General features: G+C 34.8%; 2 protein-coding genes across 3 annotated transcripts in view; one reads left to right on the top strand and one right to left on the bottom strand.

The window, feature by feature from the left end:
* LOC103145867 (lymphocyte antigen 6 family member D) overlaps positions 1–14,166 on the bottom strand; it is a 670,619-nt gene that overhangs the window by 34,919 nt on the left and 621,534 nt on the right. The gene's annotated exons all lie outside the window — the stretch shown is intronic.
* Positions 1–14,166, top strand: part of ikbkb (inhibitor of nuclear factor kappa B kinase subunit beta) — a 30,815-nt gene that overhangs the window by 6,257 nt on the left and 10,392 nt on the right. For both annotated transcript variants that reach the window (XM_016677112.1, XM_007563440.2), the window contains exons 3-8: positions 1,418–1,512; positions 6,310–6,430; positions 8,123–8,192; positions 10,488–10,576; positions 12,875–12,964; positions 13,049–13,173. In XM_016677112.1, coding sequence (XP_016532598.1) covers positions 1,418–1,512; positions 6,310–6,430; positions 8,123–8,192; positions 10,488–10,576; positions 12,875–12,964; positions 13,049–13,173 — 590 coding nt within the window. The remainder of the gene's footprint in view (positions 1–1,417; positions 1,513–6,309; positions 6,431–8,122; positions 8,193–10,487; positions 10,577–12,874; positions 12,965–13,048; positions 13,174–14,166) is intronic.

The raw sequence follows: 14,166 nt of genomic DNA, 5'->3' as shown, positions 1-14,166 counted from the left end.
ATACGAAGGAAATTTATTTTATTTCCTGGTTCGCCCATGACTCCTCCACTCAGCTCCTTCAGACTAGCAGCAGCAATTAGCAAACACTGGTGGATCTGCACCTCTGCTGAGATCTTTATATGAACTATACGCCTACAACAAATAAACACTTGATAAAGGACTGTGGATGTGATAACCTGAAAAAAACTGGAGCTTCTTAAAGAGACGGAGGCCCAATTTCAAGGCGTCAAATTTATTTTAGGTCATGTTTGACATATATTGCCTTTTTATGACAGCTGAAGGTGACATAATTACTTGATTGTGCTATAAAATGATACTCTGTGGGTGGAAAACACATAATACCGCCCATTTAAGGTTTCATGGTGAAAAACATGCTGTTTATAAGTTTCTGAACCTCCTTGTGAGTCCTCTCTGGCTAATGGAAAACTCTTTTAATTATTTTTTAAACTCCTAAATCTTACGAGCTGCACCTGGCCGGAGCCGTTTAATGGTCAAACTGTTCTTGGTTGTTCTGGATCATGACTTTATCAGCGTTCACTAGGAAATTCAGAAGCTAGAAATTCAGCTGCACCAATCATAGCAGTCTGAGCAAAACTTTGGTAATGAGAAAATCTTTTATATTGTTTTGCACAAAGCAGAAGGAATGCTTTCTTGGGTTTCTATGACTTTTTATATCTTTTTCTTCCTCCCTTTTCCAGTCCACCGTATTACACATAACGGTGCACTAGTTTGTTTTGGTTTCTTTGAGTTTGTAACCATTTTGTCTTTCTTTGTATGTTTGGATTGCATGGCTTTGAGTCTTCTGGTGAAATATTCGACATGTCCATTTTTTAATAACCATCACTTAATATCAGCTAAAAAAGAGAAATTGCTGGAAATGAAATAATCTTATTTTCTAGTTTTGAATAAATAACTGGAAACAATCATCTTAATAAAAGTATTGTTACACTTAAAAAACCTAAACAAACAAAAGCCAGACTGAGTAAAAGTAAATCCAGAGACTTTATAATGCAGAAATGTGGGAGAGGATTAATTATTTTTGTGCCGTTAGTGCGTTATTACAGTTTGGTCATGCACTATTTGTATCTGTGATGAAAAGTTTTAATAAGTTTGGGGACATACAAGCTTTTTATTAAACGACCGAACTGGAACTGCACTGGGAGCGTTAATTGCCTGAGGGAATAATGTTTCATTTTAAGGGCAAATAAAAGTGGCCACTTGATATTATGAGAACAAGAAGCTGAGGCTTCGTTCTTGTCCTTGAATTAATGCCAAAGCAGCACAAAACAGAACCAATACTATAAGCTTTTATTGGCGGGTTTGGGGAAGGATTAATGAAGAGCACTGGCAAATGTGGAAGTAATAAATGTATAGTCAGTCCTCTTATGGAAACCCGGGTCTCTGTTTCTGCTTTCAGGACACAGAGGAGCAGATCGCATTAAAACAGTGCCGACAGGAGCTGAGCGAAAGAAACAAAGAGCGCTGGTGTCTGGAGATCCAGATCATGAGGAGGTACGTTTTACTGTCACATGCATTAACATTAACATTTTTACTCACTTATTCACTGTTATTAAAGTAGCACCACTTCACTGCTGTTCTGCTTTTATGTGTTGATGTAGTCCTGTAGCGTTTGAAGGCATAAAATGGAGAGAAATCTGAATTTATCAGCTAATAGTTTGCACAACATCAAGAAAAAAGTTTTTTTTTTACTTGCATCCAGAATGCACTTATGTTTAATGTTGAGCTTTAATAAAATATTTTGATGACTTAAAAAGAAAAACCAGACATAAAAATCCTCAAATATCACATGGAAATACTCTAGTTTGTTTTCTGAGAGCTTTGCTCTGCTTCACTTACTTTGTTGCTTTAAAGAAGTTTTAATAAATTATAAAATTTGATCATAGCTAAATATCTATAATTAAACTTACTTCCACTAGATTATGAAATTATTAAAAATGACCTTAATACTCTTCTATCAAATCGAGTTCAGGTAAACATCTCAAATTGTGTGCAAAACAATGAATAATTGTGACTGAAAATAGATAAAAGCAAACAGATAATAACAAAATAATGGGAAAAATAAATGTAAAAAAGGGAAAAATTAGGAAAGCTAAATAAATGACTTGACAAAGTAATAAATTTTTTAAATATGTAATAAAACAAAAAGAAAATTAAAAACTGTGTACTATTCTTTTTTTAAGAAAGAAATATACATACAAACATTATTGAAATTTAATGAAAATTTAATAAAAGAAAATGTTTTGTTTACATTTCTGATCTTATTTTATTTTTTATGTATTGATTTTTTTCAAAAATATTTACTTCTTACATGTTTTTGTTAAACTTTTATTCATCTAAATGTTTGATTAAATAAGCGTTTTTTTGTTTATTTTTTAAACAAAGCCTGTTGATGCTTTCAGATCGACTTCTGGAGCATGATCCCTGTTTAATTTGCTGTTTTGTGAGCCAGCTTGGTTTGTTCCCTGACGTCTTTGGAGTCTCTGGGTTTTCCGTTTTTATGTCTCCATCTCCTACTCAGGTTTCCTCTGGAAAACAAAAGACAAATTTTCTTTCCCTAGATAGAAAAAAAAATCACCCATTTAACAATTAATTAGCTTGGCTGTTTGGGTTATTTTGGTGACTTTGGTTATTTCTAGCGCCACAGTATTCCTCCGCCTGGCTTTGCGTCGCATTTTAAACCCAAACACGCCTGTGAACAGTTTCCGTTGAGGTGTCGGTCCCTCGGTTCTGTGCCAGCTCGTGTGGGATGGGATGTTTGTCAGATGCAAAGTGTGCGTGTGTTTTGTTATACTTGACGGTGCAAACTCATTTTTCCTCATTCTCACTTTAACAAGTGTGTTGTTTTTGGACAGACATGGTTAGAACCACAGCGGCCCATCCTCCCACGCTTCATTCATGGAAAAACCGCAGGGCAGGGGACATGGCAACATTAGCTATTATATTATAGCAGCTTCTTAACACAGATTTACGTTTCCACTGAAAAACATCTCGCTTTGTTTGGTGGCTATAATGTGTTTATGAAGCTCGAGTTGCACCATTTCTCAGTTTGCTGAAAGATTTGAGCAAACAATAATAAAAAAAAACTGTTTATTCTGCAGTTTCTCATTGTTTTTTATTCTCAGATTGAGCACACACATCCAAACTTTGATAGCTTCCAGATGAGAAACCTTTCCTTTCTTTTATCAGAAATAGAAAAAAACATCCAAAACCTTAACTTCCTGTGTTACAGTAAGGTTTCAGAGCAATCAGGTTCTTTGTGTCACTGAGAGCCTTCCGTTTTCTTTGGAATAATCTGACAGGATTAAAACAGATTTGCTTTGGAAGGGTCTCGCTGTTTTTCTTGGTTTAAAAATTTAAACTCCACCTCACTGGACTGGAGAGTCCTGTTGTACATTTGAATGTGTCAGGTTCGTGTGATTCGCAGTTTTTCTGTAGCCACACATGGAGATCCCAGCATGAGGTCAACACGTTATGTCACAGAGTCATTGTGTCATGTGGAATCAAACATGGAGGACCAACATTTAGCTTTATACTTTTAGTATTGGAGTCCTAGAGAAACTCCTGTTTGTTTACTTAGCAACTCAGAACAAGAATCAAACATGGAGGACTAACATTTAGTTTTATACTGTACAATTCGAGAACGAACTTAGTACCATTTACTTAGCAACCCGAACAGCTGGACCCAACATTTAGTTTTATATTCACTAATAGAATCAAACATGGAGAACCAACATTGTTGTTTTATCAGAACCAGAATCCAGAGGAACCCCTACTAGTTTATATGGACTATTTATTCTTATTAAACATGTGGAATCAATATGTACCTTTCCCTTTATATACTTCTTTTAGTTTTGTTGTTTGGTTTGTATTTCTATTAGGGCTGTAGTGATACAGTAATCTTACGATATGATACGATACACGATATTCTGTCCACGATATGATATATATTGCGATATTCATCAAACAATACAATTCAATACACTTTTGCGATTTTCTGAAAGATTTTAGAGGGACAGAGTGATTTTGGTGATATTTTGTGACTGTTATAGAGTTGGATTGAATTAATTTAACTGAAAACTGATTAAAACTCCAACCAGGCTCTGGTTGGACATGGACACAGACTTAAAGTCGACAGCTGGACAAAAAGAATCAAAGAAGTGGTGAGAAAACATGTTTCTTTTAATTGAAACAGTACAAACTGTAGCTTACATGGATTTATAAAGTAAATAAAGTGCACCAAGCACCCTGCTCTGAATAGTTTGATACCTTTTTAACCTTGACACTTAACATCTGAAGGAATCACTCTAAGCCTGATGACCTAATCTCTCTCCCGGCGAAGCAAGCAGTGAGTGAGCAAGATGACAGTTGGATGTTACGATACTTGCGGATGAATATCGATTTTTTTCTAGGAAAGAAAATATCGATATATATCGCGATATCGATATTATCCTACAGCCCTAATTTCTATCTAGTTCATATGAAGCACTTTGTACTGTCTTGTTGCTGGTGATATGCTGTATAAATGAAATTACTTTACCTTACCTAGAATTGATCAGAACTTTTTCTGGACATTTTCTCTCTATCCCGACTTTTCAGTCAACCTTTTACAGGAAATCACAGAATGATGCAGCCGTCATCAACATCAGAAAAAAAACCCCTAAAAGTCTACAGAATAAAAAACCTAACTATTTTTAGCTGGTCAATCTCTCCTTAGCTAGCTGAGTGAGGTTGGTGGCATCAACTAACTCACTGCTCTTTGGTTACTGCCTGGCAACAGCCAGTTGAGTAACTGCCACAGCAGCAGTTTAAGCTTGAATTCATGATGCATTTCTTGGTGCCCTTAGCCTAAACCTTTTCAGATTCAGTTTTGAGATTTTTTTTTATCATAATCTGAGTGTTAATTTTGTATTTTTTGATACATTTTTCTCATTCCATTATAAATCTCATCCCACAGCGTGTCTCTTCTCATTTTCATGTTGACGGAAAATGAGTTTTTCCGTTTTTATTTTGCCGTTGCGGACCTCATTCTGACATCTGGGATCAGTGGTGAGAGCTACAGATTATGTAATCCTGTACATAAAACTGTGTTGGATTGCAGTCGTTTATGTGCCTTTTCTAGTTTTGTTTTGTCTCAAAGCATGTCAAAGAAAAATAAATAACAGGATTACCAAAAGCTGTGCTGCAAAACGTCATAATATTTGTCTTTTAATGCCAGAATATAGAAAACACACCAAACACATTGTTGATTCTTCATCACAGAGGAAGACTACGTGTTAATTGATGTGGGGAAACAGTCTGTATTGCTCCTGGGGAAACATTTTTAATCATCTATCCTTTCTGACAACCAGCCATTTGGGATGCACAGTGCAGTGAATTCTGCCATAATTACAGCGATATTTACCAAAGGTGGAAAATTTAAGATATTTAGAAAAAAGCCTAAAAGTCTACAGAAAAAAACCCCCCAAAAAACAATTATTTTAGCTGCTCTGCCTCTCACAGCTAGCTAAGCTACTTTGGTGGTACCACAACTTACTCACTCACTCACTCACTCATTCTTTGGTTACCTAGCAACTCACTCATTCTTTGGTTACCTAGCAACATCCCCTTTGAGTAACTGGCACACAGCAGCAGTTTCAGGTTTCATAGCTGATTCAAAATAAACAACAACAGTTAAAACTGTGAATAAAACAGAAAAAGGTCATGTCACCAGTTTGGCAGTATTTTAAAATAAAGAACTAATAAATAATTATCGATATTGACTGATATCATGATACATTTTTCAATCGGTCACCTTTATTTGCATAGCACATTTCAGCAACAAGGCAGTTCAAAGAACTTTAAATCATAAAAACACAAAATACACAGTCATGAAAAAACACCAGTAATTGAGAAAACCAGTAACGATTGTTACATTTTGATGAGTGGCGTCACCAAAATCATCGATACACGTCAAATAAGTTGGTTAATATTTCATCTATTATGGTTTAAAGGCAACTCTAAACAGAAATTTTTTAGATTAGATTTAAACAAAGTCAATATTTCAGCTGTTTTGCAGTTTTCTGGAAGTTTGTTCCAGATTTGTGGGTCCAGATTTCAGCCATATCTGTATATTATTTTGTCCCTCCAACATATTAAAAAAAGGCACAATAAAAAGTAACGGCAAATTTCCTGACATGTAACCAGAGTAACAAATACACATTAATACTTCATTAGTTTGAAGACATAAATTTGAGTTTTAAACAAAAATCTCAATCTTTTCACAAGACACGGTTGCCCTGTCTTCACCAGGTTGGACCATGTGAACGTGGTCGCTGCGCGGGAAGTTCCTCAGGGGATGCAGAAACTGGTGGCCACCAATGACCTGCCGCTGCTCGCCATGGAGTACTGCCAGGGTGGAGATCTGAGAAAGGTACGCAAACCCAGACGGGCTGGACATGCCGTTCGTTTGAGCCCAGATTCATTCATGCTTAACGTCTGAATCACTTTGAGATGAGAGATTAGCCACAACTCTTACTGAATTAGTTTTTTCCTAAACTTTGGGTGTGCATGTTTTTATGTTTTATGAAACTAAAAATAGAGACGAAGGAGCTAAAAATAAACATTCCTGTTTTATTTAACTTCTCTGTGCTCCTGGGGCTGTTTCCTCATTGGACCAGCAGAATGTCTTCATTCTGGGAAACAAATGTGGTTTTTCATTTCAACACATCCCCACGAGGATAGTCTGTGGATTTGCAAAAACCGCAAACTGTTACACTGTAAGGCAGAATTTTAAAACATTATAGGTAACTGAAAAAAAGCATGACTTACTGGAGACAGATGGAGTGATTGATGGAGACTACAAGCAGAAAAACATTACATAATCTTCTTGAACTTACTACGAGTTACCAGTGGCAGAGATCTTCTATATATTCTTAGATTAGGATCTCATTTCTTTTTTTTTTTTCTGTTGTGTTTTTTTTATCTTGTTGATGTAGTTTTAGGTATTAAACTTAATTTCAGGCATTATTTTGTAATTGTTTAATTATAAATATACATTCAAAGATATATTCTTTACATTGTAGGTAGTATAACAATACATTCAGCTCACAAGTCAAAATGATGCATGTATCAAGTACACAAGAATGAACTGAGATTTTAGCAATATTTCTCAAAAACATTTTTGGTTGTTTTTACAAACAAAATTAATTTTCAAAAATCTGAAACTATAATTTAAGTTTCTTTTCTCAGTGTAGACATATTTCTTTCAGGTCTGATTTCAAACAGGAGAGGAGGCCAGAGCATATGCTAGCTTTAGCATTGTTAGCGGCTAACGGCTAGAATAGCATTATTTCAGCATATTTTTAAGAAATACTGGTATTTTAAAGACTAGAATAAACAAAACACATGCAAATAAACAACATGGTTATAAAATCGCAAGTTCAGGTAGAGGAAACACTTTTCCAGATCCGTTTTTTGAACATGAAACTTACGAAACCAGCAAAGTAGATAACGAATAAATGCACCAACTGGGTGCTTCCAGTGGGTTCTGTTTTACCTTTACTTGACCTCCAAATGGCGCAACAGTTTCACCAAATAAATAATATCAGAATAATGAAACTTATGGAGAAACAGGATGTTTCAGTTTAGCATTAGGTGTGTTTTTGTGTAGATGTTTGTTCTTCATTCAATGAAGTTACTCGACAGAAACATTACTCAATTGGAGTAGCAATACTTATAATAATATTACTCAAGTGCAAGCTGCTTAGTTAAAAGTAGCTGAGTAAATGTATCTAGTTAATACCAACTTCTGGCTGTAGGTCTGCATTTACTTTGACATTTTTGAGTATTCTAGAAATTATGGGCCTTTGTATTTACATTATAATGGGAAAAGCTACATGAGTTACAAAATGTCAAAACAAAATGGTTAAAATCTCCAGTTTTAGCCTAATTCCCTATAAAAATAACCACTAAAGGGAAGAAAATTAGTTTTTAAGAGAAGAGCCAATAAGTAGGGAAGCCAAAAATAACATTAAAAAGGAAGATTAGTGAACCCGATTGCATTTTTCCTTCTTCCCATCATGCATGTTACTCAGATTATGAATTCTTGTCTGTTTCTCTGCAGTATCTGAATGTCCTGGAGAACTGCTGTGGAATGAGGGAGGGATCCATTCTGATTCTCTTGCGGGACATTTGTGAGTTTTCAGCCCCGACTTGATTCTTCTAATGTTGCAGTTCAGGTTTATGTCAGAATGATGGGGTAATTAAGTGACGGAGTGAGCTGGATCTGGGGATTATTTCCTGTGGCTAGGAGTAAAAGTTCCCAGGGAGAAACATCATGATGTCATCCTTGACCCAAAACCTCTCGCCGCTTAGTCACCACGGCGATAGCTCCTATTCATACCGGGGTTTACGTCAACACATCGGACAGCCACATGCTACATCGCAAACTTTGTGTACTGACGCCAACACCGACATACAAGCTGCATTCCTTTGACTACATAAACAAATTAGGAAAAGCAGTATAAGGTATGGGTCACAACATATTTACATATTTAGAGGGGAGTAGATGTAGACGAGCACAGAAACTTCCTTTGCTGCTGCGGTTTAGTGGACGTTTCCTGATAATGACTGATCCAAACCTCATGAGTGAACACTGGGAATTTAAACCACACATTGTAGGACGCAGATGTCACACGTTCTGCTTTCCTGAATAATCTTTGCAGGCACACATGATGTGAGTTTAGAGTTCATATATTTAACTACTAAAAGATTAGAGGCAGCATGTATAAATGATTTTTCACTCTCACTAGTCAATAACAGGCTTATTTTTATTGACTTCCCATAGCTTAGCTTCTCGTTTATTGTAAGCAATGAAAGTGTTTGTCACACACAGTAAATCTGAAGCCAAAAGTGAGTGATGTAATGCCTCATGTGACCACTAGGGGCTGGCATGACTCACTCCCAGTAAAGATGCATTATTTCATTAAATTAATCTCATCAGTCAGATTTATATTCTGATAGGGATGTTTGTTCATTTATCTTTCATTCTGCATTGAGATGAAAAGATGTTTCACAGTTTTATTAATGATTTGCATTTTAATACTTCTTGTTAAAAAGAAAACATTACATGGATACATGTAGTCTGAAGAGAGACCAATTGAAGCACAAGCTGAGATTTATTCTGCTTTTGCAAAGACAAATATGGCACATTTTTATTATTTTTTTATTTTTTATTTTTTGCTCTTAGGCAGGTCACAACAGAATTCATTGCAATAAATGATCATAGAGATAATAATTTTGAGACCATTTCCAAGTGATATAATGATAACAGCATAATAATATAAGAATACATTCCCAAAGATCAATAAACTTTAAATATTTAATGGTGGAAGTGCAAGACATTTTCAATATCTAAAATAAACAAACACAACAACAGAAACAACAAATAAAATAAAAGAACACTGTAAACAAAATTATTCTTTAAAATGGAGCTAGTTGAGACCAAAACACCAGATTTAAAGTTTCTGTCAACCTGGTTTTGGCAGAAGGAGAAAAACTAATAATTATGCAAGTGAAAATTATTGAGTTCATTTTAATTTATCATGCGACTACTCAATCTTATCATAATTTTATAATAGATAATCCCACAACTTTTGACGCAATATTTAAGTAAGTTTTAAACAATTACATTTTCTAACTTCTTGCAGCAGCGAGCTGTCCTGCAGTGCTGGCTTGTACATAAGCAGGAACAATAAGTTGGAATTTGGTTTCACATATGAAACAAAATGATGGTTTTCTGGTCAGGCTTGTGTAAAGTTACTATGATGTAATTAAGTCAGGAGTAACTTCCTGCTAACTTCCTGCTAGCTTGTTTAATGCAGCTTAAACAAGCTGCATTATACATTCAATGCAGCTTGTTTAAGCTGCATTGAATTTATAAACTTTTAGTTACAGTATTGAGCTAAATGTGTTGCTAAAGTGTTCCACAATTGATGCAGTGAAGCAATTTAAAACCAAAACATTAGAAACATGCTTGTGCATCATAATGGTGATAAGTTAAATTTGTTGCATTTTATGTCCATTTCTAGATCCGAAAGTTTAAAAATACAACAAAATGTTTCATATTTCCATTTGAAACTTCAGAATTATTATTAATCTGCATTTTAATTAATACAAAATGGTCTGAAGTAATTGTTTTGGGTGAACTCGAATAAATGTGTTTGGATGGAATCAAAAGTGAATTAAAGCAACATAAATCAAGGGAATAATTTTCTAAAAAGCACAAGCTAAACGTCCTCTCTGTTGGACAATAAATATCTAATTAGTTTAAAATTAAGCACAGTTAGTGTCAGTGATTTTTGAGCCTCCTTTATATTCTTTTATTAACCAAACTATAAGTAGCTTGCTCGATAAATTTATACATTTACTGGTCTGCTATAGTTCTGAGTCACATTTCTGCAAATTGTTCCTGTTTTTCTGTTTGTTAGCTTCAGCTCTAACCTACCTCCACAGCAAGAGGATCATCCACAGAGACCTGAAACCAGAGAACATCGTGCTGCAGCAGGGGGAGAAGAGGGTGAGTTTAAACCCCCAAACCACAACAAAGACGGTCATGAACATAAATCTTCTCAACATGTTTAGTCCTTCCACTTCATATGAAATGTGGAAAACTGAGGGGTTTGCACTTCACTTTGCCTATTGTGCAACAAATCATTGCATGTCATGATCCAGCCTAAAACGTTATGCAACTGAGGTCAGACTCATTAAAGAATTTATATTCATGTTTATGCACAATATTATGACTTCATAAAAAGCAACAGAAGGAACATTCTCAATCTACTCAAGTTTATAGTTTAGCATGACTGTTTTCTCTGACATGCATAAAAAAATAAAAGTCTCTGCAGGTAATGTCAGCGATTATTTACAGAATCATATTCCTGTCTTGTTGCACTTTAGACGTCCAGCAAATATGAAATAATACAAATCAAGGAAATGTATAGGACAAAAAAAATCTACTTGGTTTGCTTTTAAGCAGTTTGAAAGAATCTATAAGGCATGACTATTTTAATTGTTTTACTCTATTGTTTTATTTCCTATAAATCCAAAATACAGAAACGTGTGAAACCTTTTAGAACATTGCATAACTTTCTCAATAAAACAAAAATCTGTTTAATACTTGTCTTACCATCTGTTTTTTGCATCTTTTTTAATGGGGTGGAGTCCCTCAGAGTGATTCCACTGCTGTTTTCTGCAGGGACTCGTCTCTTTTGAGATTATTGTTCATTATTGTGGCTTTGAACTAACATGCAAACGTTTTGCTAGCACTGATTCACAATGAATGAAGCGTGTTGCCATTTGAGGAACTGTGCAGCATTTTCAGGCAAACAAGTGAAAACAAAGAACTGATCCAAACAGATTTACTCATCCTTTTATTTTGTGTTTTCTGTTTGACGATTGAAGAAAATAACTTTAATAACTGGCAATTTCACTGCTTAGTTTTGTCCAGTGAGAGGTTTACCAATGGGAAGACGAAAAGAATCTAACAAGGTTAGAAAGATTGGTCAGTATGAACTCTAAAGTAAAAAAACAAAATAAAATTAAAACTTTGTTTAAACAAATAACTTTGTTTTTCTGTCAAATTGTATTTGAGTCATTCTGTCAAGCTAAATAGTTCAAAAGAAAAATGTTTTGTGCATTTTTCTGGGAGGAGTCGAGTTTTTTCAGTAATTTTTCTGCTTTACAGTTGTTATTGTTTACAAGGTCTTCATGGTGTGCAGGATTTCAACATGCCGTTTTAGACTTTTTTTAAGTTTATGCTTCTATCTGCAGACATCATAACTCCAAGAAAAATTAGTCATTCTCATTTTGATTTATTTGTCAAACAGGGAAAAGAAAAAATAAAACAAAAGCATAAAAAAACCTTCTTGATCACATACAAAAAAATTCTATGTATTTGTCAGCAAAGAAAAATACTTCTTGTTTTATTTTGTTTTCTATTTCATGCAATTAAAAAAATATTTAAATATGAAATTGATGAAAATAAATAACCTTATAAAGTGATACCAAGTACCAATTCATGTTGTTATTTGTGAATATGAGAGCAGAAACGAGTTCCAAGATCAAAATATTTTACATTTGTCTGATTTAAAAAATGTAAATGTGAACAAAAAAAATTAAACAGATAAGTAATTACTCCTCTCTATCACCCACTTGCCCCATGGGGGCATCTTTCTTTTCCACATTAAGAATCACTGATTTAATCTGATGCGGCACAAAAGTGAATGTGCAAAGCTGAGCTTGTTTTAGTTCTTTTCACATTCTTACCGTCAGAGTTGGATAACAAAACGACCCCAGAGACGATGCTGTTGGAAATATTTCTACACGCAGAGCAGTTACTGTGGTTTCAGTGCTGGATGGATAACAGAGGCACCGCATGGCGTCAGTGGATCAGATTAAACCCAAAGTCTGATCATTTTTCTGTTCCCTGGCGCCTAAAACGAGGCAGAATGAGCTTTGCTGCTTCTGCGTCACAGATTTGGATGCTGTCATGTCAGAGTTCACTTTATTTGAGCTGCAACAAGTAAAAAATGTTGGTCAACTGCTACATTTATGTGTTGACGGTTTCCTGTTGCAGTGGTGAAAACCGCCTTTGCACAATCAGCAACCAAGATAACTGGGAATTTCCAGGTTTTGGCTGAGGTTTTAGGTTTACCTGAGAGTAACACTCAGGGTGGTGTTTTTTCTTCTTTTAGCTGGAAACGTAAACATCCAGGCTGATTGCTGTTTCTTTCATAATATGCCTCCTTTCCAGTTGCCATATTGCATTTACAGAGACAAAATTAGATGATTTTATCTTTATATTTTACTATTCCAGCTCATCCATAAAATCATAGACCTCGGCTATGCTAAGGAGTTGGACCAGAGCAGCCTCTGCACATCGTTTGTGGGAACACTACAGTATCTGGTGATTGTTTTAATATTTCATCTTTTACCATTTTTGACGTCATCTTTTCGTTCTGGGCTCTAAATCTGCTCTTTCTCGTCTCAGGCTCCAGAGCTTATTGAGAGGCAGAAGTACACGGTCTCTGTGGACTACTGGAGCTTTGGCACGCTGGTGTTCGAGTGCATCACTGGATTTCGGCCTTTCTTACCAACCTGGCAACCTGTTCCCTGGTAGATTCGCATTTTAATCTCTTATATGTGAAAAAAGTTGGTGATGTGATGATTTAAATTCAAATCGGCTTCTTGTTAGTGCATTGAACTGCTTTTATTGGTCAATACTCTTTGTAAAAAGAATCCCAAAATGTTTTTCTTGCACTTCACAGCAACATCTGCCACCTCTGACCATAACATAACCTTATTTAAATACAAAAAAATAATGTTGTTTTGATATTTTGTTTAAATCAGAGAGGCTATTAGTACTTGATGCAGCCATGTTGTTTGATTCGTTTGATTTCTTACCAATTTTCTGTCTGATTATTGTAAATAAAGCCACTAGTGACTCACAAGTGGAAGTAGATACAAACATCACAAAAACCCAACATTTATACAGTTGAATTCATTTAAACTTAATTTGTTTAAACAAATATTCAAAATAGATTTGAAAAAGAGAAAAAAAACATATACAACTTAAAAGCAATTGAGATTTTCAAAGAATCTAGATTTAGAGGAAATATAAATTAAATGTGTTTATTTATGGAAGAATATCAACGAGATAAAACAATCTAAATTTCTATGCATTAAAAGTGAAAATCATGATGATGAAGAAATACGGCCTTGAATAAGCTGATGTTTTGTTGTGTTTGTGAATTTGAATTATGTCCATAATAATATTTATAACATCAGCTTATTGTGATCGGGGGCAAATATAAGCTTATGCTTCCTTCTACTTCTTTTCATTCAGGATTTCTCTGTTACATTAACTATTCATATCTATTGAGTGAGTTGAATAAAAAATAAGATGGAAAAAAAAAAAAAAACTCAAATCAGCCACAAGACATGATGCTGCCACCACCGTTTTCCACATTGGTCTTCTGTTGGTGGTTTTTATGCCAAATGTGGCATAAAACTCTAAACTCATTTGTCAACTCTAAACTCTAAAATTGTTTGATTTTCTTTTGGAAGACTTCAAACATGTTCTTGCTTAACTCAGTTATAAAGGTCATA

This window comes from Poecilia formosa, unplaced genomic scaffold (genome assembly GCF_000485575.1).
Source record: "Poecilia formosa unplaced genomic scaffold, Poecilia_formosa-5.1.2 Scaffold148, whole genome shotgun sequence".
Lineage (NCBI taxonomy): Eukaryota > Metazoa > Chordata > Actinopteri > Cyprinodontiformes > Poeciliidae > Poecilia > Poecilia formosa.
The sequence above is the reverse complement of the archived record's forward strand: the minus strand, read 5'-3'. Positions and strand labels throughout refer to the sequence as shown.